The sequence below is a fragment of the Sciurus carolinensis genome, chromosome 14 (genome assembly GCF_902686445.1).
Source record: "Sciurus carolinensis chromosome 14, mSciCar1.2, whole genome shotgun sequence".
In the NCBI taxonomy this organism is placed as follows: domain Eukaryota; kingdom Metazoa; phylum Chordata; class Mammalia; order Rodentia; family Sciuridae; genus Sciurus; species Sciurus carolinensis.
Window position 1 is genome coordinate 75,450,111 of NC_062226.1, and position 14,036 is coordinate 75,464,146.

The following is a 14,036-nucleotide window of genomic DNA, read 5'->3' on the forward strand; positions in this document are numbered from 1 at the left end:
CATGGCTATAAGTTGATGGCTTAGCATAACAGTTTAACACACTGGATGTTCATTCTCTCCTGAATTCCCATCATATACTAATTTATTAGTCATGGCACATTTGAGAGTAGACATCAAACTCAGAAATAACACCTTTGTTCAAATTTTCCTTAAGTAAAGATTGAAAAGTTGAATCCACTTGAATACACACACATGTGTCTATGTCTATAAAGAGGTGAAAGTGTGTGTGTGGCAGGGGTGGGTGGAATTGATGGTATATGTATGCCCACAGAATCTTCTCTACCATCTTTGTTTATATTTCTTTTAATGACCTTTCACAAAAGAAGCTCAGAAAAGTGTTTCAAAACAGTAGAAAAATATTGGACTTCAAAAAGAAAACATAATACTCACCTTGCAAAGAATCTAGATAATAAAAAAAAATTATTTTAAAAAATCTAGAATGTGTCCTCCTAAAAGGATGCCCCTGTGAAAACACGGAAACTGCCCTGTACAGGAACTGGCCTCATAGATAAAGCTTCTTCTATTCAGAACTGTTCTGTTTAAATTTAAATCATTTAAATTTCAATTAACTAAAATGCAACTTGAAGTTCAGTTTTTCAGTCACAATAGCTGTATTTCGAATGCTCAAGAGCTATGTGTTGCTTATGGCTGCCATATTGGGAAGCACAGAGAACACTCCATGATCTCTCAAAGATCTGTTGGAGAAAAAGCAGGAGACAAAAGAAAAGATTTCAAACTGAATAGAGTTAGGTGCACTGAATCAGACGAGAGCACCAAAAAAGGAGGGCACATCTCTAAAATTGAAAAGAATTAAATTAAGATCTGTTTAATTGGTAAGCAGCAGTATATAAACATAGAAACATTAGAACCAACAATAGTAAGATACGATCATTTTCAGAATGACTATAGAAAGGCAGAGATGTTAGTTGTACAACTGAGTTCTCTTGAAACCAAATATACCATCCAGATGTCATGAAGTAGTAAGCAGAAATCTTTGAAGAATAAAAAATGTCTTTATTTTTTGGTTATTCTGAAAATTTCCATCCCATTTAGAATCCCAGAATCCAAACAGAAATGAAGTGATTTCTGATAGTTATGGATAAAACTATTCTTTGCCAGTGTGGAATTCAAAGGAGTATTAACAGGTATCATGAGCAAATACCATCATTACTGAGTATTTATAAAGTACTTGTAACATATACATAAGTGTGCTAGTTTCTTTAAGAGGTAGCAGTTTAACAAGAGGATTCCTCTATGCTCAAGTAAATGTCATAAATAGAATAATTCAAGTTTGAGAGGGTCAAACACTTGAAACATGTGTAATTCTCATCCATGGGTGGTGATAAGAAGGACTCCAATACTTGAAAATATTACAGTAATGTGGCCTTTGTTAAAATAGGTCTATGAATACAACACATGTACTTACAAATAGTGACTAGGGATTACTTATAGGTCAGGAAAATTCAGTAGGTTTATTTTTGTCATATACTGTAATTTTCCCCTAAATATATCAACAATTTTATTACAGGGAGGAACATAAATCTGAAACACTGGTTCATCATCTTTCTGAAATGAATGGAAAATTCATTCCAGGATAGTATTACACTTATTATCAATGAAGTCCTTGATAATCCTGAAAAGAAGTGGAGCTTTAAGCTGTTTCTTTCTAAATATTTTAGTTGCTTGGTGGCCTGAGAAATTGACCTCTTTGAAAAGGCATAGCCTTTCTCTGCTGTGTTTTCAGATGATCATCAGAGCAGAGCTCTTGACAGCATACTTTTTTGACATTGTTAATTTTAATGATGAGGACTCTGGTTAAAAGTACAATTCTGCTTGTGGCAGCTGCAGGTCCAGTCTGCAACTCTGCTGACCACAGCTGGCCTTGCCTGGGATGACGAAGGAGTCTCACCTCAGCTTCAAGTGTCTCATTCTTCAGCAGATTAGCTCAGGCATGTCCTTCCATGCTGAGGGCCCATTCACACAAGCACTTTTCAAGCCTCTGTCTGTATCACATGTGTCAATCTCCCATTATCCTAGAGCAGGTCAGTGACCAGGAGTCAAGGGGTGGGCAGCAGGCCTGCATAGAATGAAAGGGCTCTGCAAATAGACATGGAGAAGGGTATGGAAGAGAACAGGTGAGAAGAATTGGTGACATTAAGGCAATCCAACCACCATAACATTCATTTCACCTAAATGCAGAGTATACAGAAAACTAAAGCGAGGATTAAATGGAAACTATTTTCTAAAGAGACTACTTTCTACTTCCATGTTATAAGAGTTTCTCACTGTCAATTTTTAATTCCTATAAATTTTAAACAAATAAATGCAAAACTATTCTGCTAAAATAAGTCAGGAAGTAGATCCACCCTGGCCAAAACAAAAGCTTTAATCCACAGAAATAGAAACTGTTCTTGTATTCACCTCTTTAACTGCAACAAAGAATTGTTATGAATTTAAATAAACACAAAGGATGGAAGAACAACAAACAAGCACAGCATATGATTTTCTAGGGACTGAGGGGAACCTTTTTCAATCAATATTTATTATTGTTTAATTATTTTTATACAAAAAGATTGTTTTTTTGCCTGGATAATAATATATAGTAAATGATTTGGAGAAATAGAGTGTAAAGATATAGAGGAAGGATTCCCTAAAAGTTACTATAGAATTCTGTCTGCAGACAAACTGGAAATATCACCACAATTAGTAAGCAAATAAATGTGTCTCTGAGAAACAGAATCTAATAAAGGCAGTGTCTCTACAAACAAAGTTAAAAACGATGATCTAAATGATTCAAGATCCTATAAAAGCAACACTGAGATGGAAAGATTGATAGTGATTAATCATCGTGCTTGTCTTCATTCAGAAAAATTACCGGATAATTACCACTTCATTTTCCTACTTAGGCAGCATCAGAAAGCCAAACTGTAGGGTTATTTAGAAAGATTGAGAAGAAATAAGAAGATTTTGGGTTTCTCTAAATCCAGCCCTCACATCCATAGTCCAGCAGGGGAGGAGGAACATATGCGGTCCTAGACCCGGAAGTAGATGAAGCACCTCCTTTTACTTCCTGTCAATCAGAACCTAACCACATAGCCTTGCCTCTCAGTGAGGAGAGCTAGGAAGTGTGGTCTTCATTTCAACAGTCCATGCTTAGATAAAATTTGGTGGCTCTATGCCATTGCAATGGAAGGAGAAAATCAATTTTGGTGGAGTATGTAGGGAGTGAATGGTAGCTCTCTTGCAGCAGGAATCTCCTCTTAAGCCCTTTGAGCTAGAGAGTTCTCAAGCATTTCACCCTTTAGTTATTCATGGAAGAGCACCAACTCTAGGGACTGAATTCAGGAATTGGACCTTCCACTTTCTTCTTTCTACATTCTTGGAGCTCCCAACACTAACAAGTAGTAGGAACACTGTCACCAAAGAACAAGAAACAGAAAATCAGAAGAGAGCCTCTGCACTTGTCATATTTCCCACCACTAATGCGAGCTGAAAAGTGCTTGATGATTCACACTGGGTAGCCCTGAGCCCCGGACATCCTGCTACCAGAATGTTCACATGCTAAAAAGGAAGTTGGCAACGTGTGAGGAAAAATGCCAATATCCATAGCAGCTTAGAAAGCTAAGCTCCACAAGTTAAGAAACACATTGAAATGAAGTCACTTTATATTATTCAGTGAACATAGCCTCTTCTCCTTTTCCTCAAAATGAGTGAGGATTTTTCTGGAAGAAATAGGCAAATTTAGGTTTGGTAGAATGAGGAAAGGTAGTCACTATTTGCTCACTTGCTAGGCACTGGATGCACAAAATTGCTGTTTTCCGATATTTTTATCATTTGATACCTAGATCCACCTGGAGGTAAACCATGTAGTTACTTGTTTTATCACCCTCCCCCACATCTTTGGTCTTACCCAACATACTATTTACAAAATAGATCTAGTAGTAACATATTAGGGTCCTTTCCAACAACCCAGTAATCCTACTGCTTAAGGGAGGAAATTAATAATGAGTGTTAGTAGATATTTTAATAGCAGGTATAATGTAGTATTTTGGGAGGCAGGGGTATTGAGGAGTCTTTTGTTTGTTTTGTTTTTACACAAGCAAAAGAGAAGCAGCAAATGTGTCTTCCAACTTCATGGCAACAAGAAATGCATATCTTTTTTTTCATTTCTTCCCATCTTAGTGCCATAGTTTGGATCCAAAATATTCCCCAAAGGCCCATGTGTTAAAGGTTTAATCCCCAACTTGGTACTATTGGGGGGTAGTGGAAACCTTTAAGAGGCAGGAGGTATTACATGACTGGAGGTATGCCATTGAAAGGAATAATAAGTGACTGGCCCCTTCCTCTTCCCTTTTGCTTCCTGCCATGAGGAGAATGGCTTGCTCTGTTATACACCCCCCACCATAACGTGCTGCCTCACCACAGGCCCCAAAACAATGGACTTACACAACTATGGACTGAACCCTCCAAAACAATGAGCCAAAACAAACCCTTTCTCTTTACAAGTTGATTATCTCAGGTATTTGTTACAGTGCTGGAAATCTGACTAACACATTTAGGTTTAGTTCTCATTGTGACCTAAACCAGGACAGGCCCACTCCAAAGATGATCTTTCATCAGTCATGGAGTGTAAATGATGGAAGGGACGCTTAGGTTATGGTGCTAGGAATTTGTCTACTTGATATTGAAGGGACAACCATCCATGACTCTTAGACTTGAGGTGATTAAGAATAATAACCACAAGTGCTGTTTTCTGCTTTTCTCTCCTATCCAGCTGTGAAATTTGGGAGGATGTCCAAGAAGCAGAGGGACAGCCTGTATGCTGAGGTGCAGAAGCACCAGCAGCGGCTGCAGGAGCAGCGGCAGCAGCAGAGTGGGGAGGCGGAAGCCCTGGCCAGGGTGTATAGCAGCAGCATCAGCAACGGCCTGAGCAACCTGAGCAATGAGACCAGCGGCACTTACGCCAATGGGCATGTCATCGACCTGCCCAAGTCTGAAGGTTACTACAGCGTAGATTCTGGTCAGCCATCCCCCGATCAATCAGGACTTGACATGACTGGAATCAAACAGATAAAGCAAGAACCTATCTATGACCTCACATCCGTACCCAACTTGTTTACCTATAGCTCTTTCAACAACGGGCAGTTAGCACCAGGGATAACAATGACAGAAATCGGTAAGTAGGCGTCTCCTCCGAATTTCACGTTGGGAAGTTCTGCTTTGAAGTTGCTTGGGTCCTATCTAAGTAGGGTCGTATTCTTAGATCTAAACCGAATTATTTGCCCTCGTGGCTTCTACTGAGAAAATAAAATGATTTTTGAAATACATTCTAGTAAATGTCATTGTTCCCTTGCCCCCATAAAAGTTTATTTTGAGCAAAGGAAAAAGAAAAAAATTATAAATAGAAAGATGCTATCTATAAAGAAAGAACAGATGCTATCTGTTGAATTCGGGTTCTCACTGAAGGAAAAATGTTATTGGTATGAACAGAGAAATTTGAGCATGTATCCAAAGCAATGCTGTCCAAAGTGATATAGCTAAGAGATATAGAGACAATGTGGAATGACCAAATGAACAGGGGTCCGCTCTCCCTCTAAGACAGCTGGGGACAACCTTAAGCAATCAGTCCCTCAGTTTCGCTCTTTATAGGACCTGGGGGTAGACAAGAAGACTGCTAATATTCCCATAAACCTGAATTCAAAAATTCCATATGGAATTCTTTTTTTTTTTTTTAACAGACTGTATTTTGATTCATCATACACGAATGGGGTACATCTTTTCGTGTCTGTGATTGTACACTATGTAGATTCATACCATTCTTGTAATTATATGTAGGGTAATGATGTCTGTCTCATTCCATCATTTTTAATTCTTAACTAGAGTCGAGAAAAGTGTGGTCTGGAATGTTACAGAACACAAGGGTGATAAATGAGCTCATCATGGGGGCAGGGGGTGCAGAGCATCAGCAACCTGATCCTTTTGGGGCAACAGTACCTTTCAGTTCCTTGGGAGTGATCCCCCAGAGGCCCCCTCTTAAGCAAGCTTGCTTCTGACCCATTGCCACTGTGCTTCACCCTGTTAAGCTCAAGAGTCCATTGAATGTTCAACTGGTTAATCTTGTTAACTAACTGCTGTAAAAGTATTGACATGGGCTTAGCATCTAGCCCTCCTGGGTACAGGGGCTATTCCAGGCTCCATTGTTCCTTTTACTGAACTGGGAGAAGCAGTGTAGGACTTTGAGAGCTTACTTCCTACCCAAGAGGTAGCAGAGCAGTGACTGCCAACCAGCCTCCCTGAGTTCAAATCCTGTCTCTGTGGTTTATTACGTAAGCCAGAGCAAGGACCTTAATCCCAATTCGCCCAACTCTGAAAAGGAGAAAGCATTTGTTCCTAGTTCCCGGGGACATTGTGAGAATTACGTTTGGCAAGTGCTCAAAAGCTCTTAGCAATTATTACTTATATGCCATGTGCTCAGTCATCTTCAAATGGGTGCCCGAAGCCCACAGGAGCTTAAAATGAAGTTGCTGTGAACACATAGTGAGATCCATCGCCATATTCTTGGCTACTTGTGCCATCTGGTTGAGGAAGAAGCCATGTGACACAAGTTATAAACCCAAAATGTTATTTCTCCCTTTCAGTAGTTCAGCATATGACAGTGAGTCCCACTGTTGACAAAGCACCTGTAGGACTTTCACCACTGAGAGGCAGAAAGCAAAACATCAACTGCAATAGCAAAGTTTCTCAGTTTTCACTGTTATCCTTAACCTGTCCTGCATCAAGTTACTTCACAAACATTTAATTCCCACAAAACATCTTAAGAGATAAGTAAAAATGTTGTTCCCACTTTACTGTGGAACAGAGGCTTAGCAGGTGTCTTTATTACTCCATGATACAGTCAGAGTAGCCAGCGTCCACCCGAGGCAGTCTGAAGTCAGGGTCCTTGTGCTCATCCATTAACCCGCTAGGGGTTTAATATGCACAATTGTATTGTCAACTAAAAGTGTCTGTCTTTTTAAATGAACACAATTTTTTTTTGCTATTTTCTTTATTCCATGCCTTTCCAAGAAGGCTTATAAAAAAAAGAAAATTTAAAAAGTCACCATTTTAATACTATTACTTAATATCTAAGTTGTTTTTTTTTTTTTTTTTTTTTTTTTTTTCCCCATGCTGGGGATTGAACTCAAGACCTTAGTGCTTACCAGGCAAGAACTCTACCAACTGAGCTATATCCCCAGTCCAATATCTGAGTTCTTCAGTCTAACCATTGGTTTGGAACATGTTTAAATTCTAATGAAACAAAAACTCACAATTGTTAGGCAAGTTTTTCCCCAAAAGGAAAGTCTTCTAAGTGTTCAGAAATCATAGTTTCTTTGTGACTTAACATCAGTAGGAAGTATTATGGAAAAAGAGCTACGGCCCAAACCATCAGTTCTGGGTTACTCTAGACAAATCACTTTCCCTCTCTGGTCCTCATTCTTTTCTCTATACACTGTTAGAATTAGACTAAATGATCTCAAAATTTATCTAGACTTTCTGCCTAGACATTGACACACAGAATGAAGTAGCATATATTCTCCTTGATTATTTCAAGATAGTCTTTACAGATCTTTGCATATGCTCTAAATTTTGGAGGCATCTTTCATCACACTTTAGGGAGTGCATTTAGATTGTTCTGTGAGTGCTTGCAGGTTTAGCAAACTCCTAAGCCAAAATATTGACTTGATTCACATTTTATTAAAACAGCAATGCCACCTAGTGGACACAAACCCATGCTATGCATATTTAATCTAGGTACCTATGTCAAGCCACAACTGTGATACAGTCTTTCCTGTACTAAATAAAAAATTGCCACTCATTTCACTAACACACTAAGTCCATAATAGCACTGGCAGGAAGGCATCAGTAATATAGTGTGGTAGTTAAAGAACTCTGGCTCTGGAGTTAAAACTGCCAGAATTCAAAACCTGGTTATGTCTCTTCCCTGAGGCAATTGGCTTGACCTTCCAGAGTGTCAGGTGTAAACCTGGACCAGTAATAGTCCTTGGGAGGGGGAGATTAAATGAGTTACTATTCATGACTCCTCTGGATAGCATCTGTCATGCACCAGTTTTATCAGTATTAATAATATAATTGATATTATAATCACTACTTAATAAGATCACTGTCATGGCAGGAAACATGACCTTTTACTGGGCACCTATTGTGCTAATCAAAGTCCTATATTTACCATATTTAATTCTTATATCAGTCTTAGTATGATTGTTACATCTTTGTATACTCATTTTACAAATGAAAAATGAGGCTCAGGAGTTACATAACTTGGTAAAAACAAAGAATACATATTTGAGTAACATCAAAACCTGTTCTTTTAACCATTATAGTATATTTCCTCTCATCAAGCAAAGGAAACCGATCACAATCTAATTGACATTCCCACAGCAAAACATGCTTAATATTTGTTGCCTACCTGAAGTTCTTTAAGGTGGTAGCAATTGGAGCTTACAGAGACTGCATGTTGACATTTTGACTCAATTTGATTAGTAAGTATCTAAGCCACGATAGTTGGTAGCAAGCTGTCATAGATAGAAACCTGTGCAGAGAAAACAGGAAATATGATTTTTAGCCCCATTCTGACTGGGTGAATGCAAGGTTGTATCACACCAAAGAATCGTTAACATCAGTCTTGGCAACTAGAAGTCCTGATTTCCTACTTCTGGTTTTGGAGAGAACAATGAAATATGTACAACCTGGTCATTGTTTTGAAATTGGATCATCTAAAAAGCAGATCTTTTTTAAAAAAAGAGCAGTATATGCAGAATAAGATATTACGGTTTTGAAACTTTAATAAAAATGCATGTTAATGAATCATAACACAATTACATAAGCAACTACATGCAAATTCCAAGATGTCAGTTACATGAATGTATGAGTCAGGAATATCCCCCAAGAAAAACTACCCTTTTACTCTAAGCACACCAAAGGAATTCAAACTTCCTAAGTTACTGACCCCAGCAATAACACTGCATATATAAAAGGAAATAAATTATTTCGTGTCCTTCAGTCATTTTAAGCTTTACACCAGCATCTCAGGTCAGCAGTGAAGAAACCATCTCATTGTCCAGATGAAGAAACAGTGAGAGATTGCCCTTGGGCGCAGAGTTAGCTGTGTACTAAAGCTTAATTCTAACTGAAGCCATTCCACTGCCCTAGACTGCCAGATATTCTTTCAAAAACCTATTTTGAAATGTGCCACACAGTCAACACAAGCAGAACATGGTTTCTGCCCTCATCATCTGAAAAATGCACAGGAAAATAAGTAATTACAATTCAGAGCCTCATGGGTTTTGAGTCCTGGGTGGTCCTAGGCATCATGGGATCATATCTTTCTGGAGATGAGGGAAGTGGTAGGTGTCGGTTATTCTGAGCACTGCTCTCATTAGGAAAGTTTCATTCCTAAAATTTTGAGAATAGAAAGCAAAAAAAAAAAAAAAAAAAAAATAGGTAAGAGAAAAGAAATGACATGAAACGTTCCAGAAATTAGATACCTGGGTGTTTTGAAATCCCAAAGGAGAAGGAAACCATGAAATAAGAAGACAGAAATCAACTGTAAATTAATATTTAGTCAGCAGTATTAATCGGGCTCAGCTAGAAATTTACTTCAAGTTCTCATGTGCATGAGTTGTATGTTTGAGAATAAAAGTTTGCAGTGGTTGGCAATAGAGAGAGGAAGTTATTTGAAGAAGACTCTTGGCAAACAAGCAGAAAAAGAAGGTGGAACCTCTTTTCCTGTTTGTTTTCCTCCACTAGAGCTCTCAGATGGTTTGCAGGATTCCGCAGAACTAATACTCCTAATAAAAGCTAATTTATGCTAGGATGTGATTGACAATATATCTAAAAATACCAGACAGCAAGAATATTCGAACAGCCAAACCACATCCTTTAAAAAAAGACAAAGTATCCATCGAATTCCGGGTGGTGCTAGGGGATAAATTGCCTTTTACACATATCACCTGAGTTTGGTGTCCTGTTAAATAATTTTCTGTCCAGATGAAGACAATGGAATATGAACTCATTGGTCTCTTCCTATACAATCTTGAACATAGATTTATTTTCATTTTCCTTTTGTGTTCTATTCATGAAGTTAGAAATTTTAAGTATCAGAAATAAAAATTAGCCTCATTTTAAATGCACCTATTGCGGAAGCTAAGTATTAACAGTTAGAGGAAATTACAAAAAGACCTAAAAGTGATGTAGTCCATGTAATATATTATTTCATACTGTCAGGGCCACAGAAAAACACATAGGCTATTCCTAGTAGTGTTTTATTTTGTACACTTCTATAAAAGTAGAGGTTGCAATTGCGGCTTATTAAGAACACCAAGCAAGTGCTATGTTCTTAAAGGAACACTTCTAATGATATGCATTTTTACAAATATTTTAAAGCTGCTTAAAAATATTATGCATATTTAACTATTCATGTATAAATGGCACATAGAAGTTGACTTTTGCTATGTGTTTTATATGTCCTCCCATTGCACCTGGATCAAATATAAGTAGGCATTAAAACAAGTAGAAGGAGATTAAACTAGTATGAAAAGAATCACTCAAAATAGTGTAAGGAAAGGAAAATTCAGCATCTGCTTTTTCCTTTTTTGCCTTGAGGGAGAACACCTTGTGAACTTCCACTGTCATCTAAGCCTCCACCCCCACCCTTACACAGCCTTTGTGGGCAGTTTAGGCAAAGAACACTGAAAATGGGAGCCCAAGCACCAAAGCTACCTGCATAAGCTTATTCAAAATTAGTTCAGCCTTTTCAGGCTTGGTCTCATCACATGAAAAATAAAAAAGTTGCACTAAGTGATTTTGAAGCATTATGGTTTTCTCATCTCCCAAAGAGCTTTGGTCCTATAGACAAATACTTCCCTTGTTACGGTTACTTCATAAAGAGAAGCATAGGGTAGTAGAAAGCAGGGGACTTGTAGGCTAGTGGGCAATCCTGAATGATGCTGGCAGTAACCAGGAAGCCTCTCTCCCAAGGAGTCGGACAACACTCGGGGCTTTTCCACTGGGTGAAATGACCCTGCCAATTACATAGTTAGTAACCACCATCAGATCTGAACTGAGCACCAGTCTCTTTTTTTCCATCCACCCTCCTAGGTAAAATAAGGGGTAAAGATGATATTAAAATGAAAATCAAGGGCTGGGGTTGTGGCTGAGTGGTAGAGCACTTGTCTAGCATATGTGAGGCACTGGGTATGATACTCAGCACCACATAAAAATAAATGAAATAAAGGTATTGTGTCCATATACAACTAAAAAAAAATTTAACAAATGAAAATCAAGGACAACTGGGAGCAGCATAAGGAGTGGGTGGTGACTGGGTGAAATTTTAACATCACCTTGTTCTTTATCATCCATAGAACATCTCACAAAGGTGCTTTGTTCCAGAATCCTGTTTTCTTATCTCTAAAAGGAATTCTCGGAGTGTGTGGATTGGTTTCATCCACCAAGTTTGCCATCTGCCTTTGATCTCTACCATGGTTATAGCTATGGCATTAACCAATGCACGGTCATGAATTACTCTAGAGGGGAACTGGAACAAAACCTCTGCAGATCTTCTTGTGGGTCATTCACATCCATATCTTTCTAGGTATCTTTTAAGAACCTCCCAAAGGTGATCTTAAATCACGTAATAACATGTTCATAGTCTCTCTCCTGGCATGCTCAGTGTAGTGACTTCTCATTACTGGAGTAAGTGGTATAACATATAAAAATCACCGTGTGGCCAGCAAGGTTATAAAAACATGCAAAGATTATTTATACCACATGCAACATACACATAAATGCTCAATTCAAGTTCTCATAAGCATACATTCACATCTATTTACAGTACACGAGTGCATGCTAGTCACTATTTACTTGTATCTCTGCTAATACAGTTTTCCTAATATGCTAGCATTTACTAGCTTAGGTAAATCTTCTGAAGCACCTTTTCTATTTTGAGTTGAAATTGTGCAAAATTGATCTTCCTCAGTGGACTTTCCCTGGAGATAGTAGTTTGGGATTAATTTTTTACTCAGGATTCAGAACTTCGTAAGAAGATTCTAAAATCTAACAGTCAAAAAAAAAGGTTATTGAGAAACTATTGGAAAACCAATTCCATTTTATACACTCAATTTCAAAAGCCATAGTAGATATGAAATATTCTGCAAAAAGGAAAAGGAAAGGCGATTTCAAGAGGTGCTGCCTGTGGTTTGCAGATGGAGGGAATGTTGGTACTTATAAGTGGACTTCGAAACAGCCCCTATTGACAGTTTCCACATGGAATTGCATTTCAAAAATGTTACACTGAAGGCAAGTCGTGTTTTTGAGGTATTGTAAGCTTTAACACTGGCTAGGGACTCTGAACTGCTTTGCCTCTGATTGGGGTGGGTACGTATTATTTTGGCCATATTTTCAAGCTCCCAATTTTGGAAGAGTTGGTTAGGATTAGAATACCACATGGACCATGGAACACAGTAATGCCAGCTAATCAGCAGGTTAATAGAAGTCAATGCACTCTGGCCTCATTCACAAGGTAGACAACCGGCTTCACAGGCTCTCTCTACTAACCTGCACAGGCTTTATTTCTGTGATGTTTGCAAATTGAAGAACCGGTTAGAAATGTTCCCAAATGGAAAGATCCTTTGATTTGATTTCTTTTCAGATGTAAGCTTTCTTTTGACAATATACCTCAATTCTAAAGAGAATGAATTTATTATTTGAGCTGTATTTATGAAGTTTACTGGGGAACTGTTACTTGTTTTTCATACAGGTTTGTTCTGGAATGATTTGGTTTGGGCTACTTAGAAAATGATTATTTTAAAACATTAGTCAATTAAACACATTATTTAAACACTCAAGTTTTAGGCTCTGCGTTGGAAATATAAAAATGGCCTCCTAAAGGTCAGAAATACATTGACTAAACTTCCGAAAGGGTGGTGAGGTGGGGGAGGAATTGCTTCCGTTTAAATTAACAATCAATCCATATGTCAACAAAATTCACATAGTAAAAATCAATCCTAATGATGGCCCTGAGCAATTTTTATAATTAGGTTTCATCATCTGTGACCCACTCGTCCTTTGGGCAGTATGTGGAGGTGCAGTTTTAAAAGGAGAGTAAGCAACATTTTTAATGGGCTCTAGATTGTATCATTTTTGTTTGTACTATCTAAGACTTTTCAAGTGCTTTTAAGACTAAGCTGTGCACTCGCCTCTGCAACCCTGTAAGACTTCTCCCATGTGAGTCAAAACAAAACAAAATTCTCATGTAGCCTCTCAGACTCAGTTGCTTAGAAAACATCGCTGCTGCCAAAATCCTTCTGTGGATGGAGAATCAAACCCAAAGAAACTAAGACTTTTTTTTTTTTTGTTCTTTTTATTTTTATAGACTACACATTGATTCATTGTACACAAATGGGGTACAACTTTTCTTTTCTATGGCTGTACACGTTGTAGATTCACACCATTCATGTAATCATACATGTACATAGGGTAATACTGTCCGTCTCAGTCCACTCTTTCCTTCCCCCACCCGCTCCCGCCCCATTTTCCTCTACACCATCCTGAGTTCTTCCATTATTCTCTTGCCCCCCGTCCCCCCACCTCGTTATGTATCATCATTCACTTATCAGAGAAAACATTCGGCCTGTGGTTTGAAACTAAGACTTTAAAGGTTAAGTGATTGTCCCAAAGGCACAAACTAAATGTCTGAAAGGAACCCTGTGTGACTTCCTCTGTCTTACCAAAAAGCTCCCTCAGAACTCATCAATTCCTGGACACTTAAATTCATTAATCTTTCCTGATTGTTCTGTGAAGGAGGTCTGTTACTATGAAAGTTAACTTTGAAATGCAGTGTTTTCATAATAGATTCTTTCCCAATTTTGTCAACTAGTTTCAAAAAAGGAAACTCTAATTTCCAAAAAATTAGACATGCACTATTGCAACAAAACAAACACTTGTGATCCAAAACAGCTTTCTGTTATTCAATAATAAAG

At 38.0% G+C, this 14,036-nt stretch overlaps 1 protein-coding gene across 1 annotated transcript in view; it reads left to right on the forward strand.

Moving 5' to 3' along the window:
* Rorb (RAR related orphan receptor B) overlaps positions 1 to 14,036 on the forward strand; it is a 187,626-nt gene that overhangs the window by 135,744 nt on the left and 37,846 nt on the right. Inside the window, exon 4 of the mRNA XM_047525760.1 lies at positions 4,775 to 5,176. Within this exon, the coding sequence (XP_047381716.1) occupies positions 4,775 to 5,176 (402 nt within the window). The remainder of the gene's footprint in view (positions 1 to 4,774; positions 5,177 to 14,036) is intronic.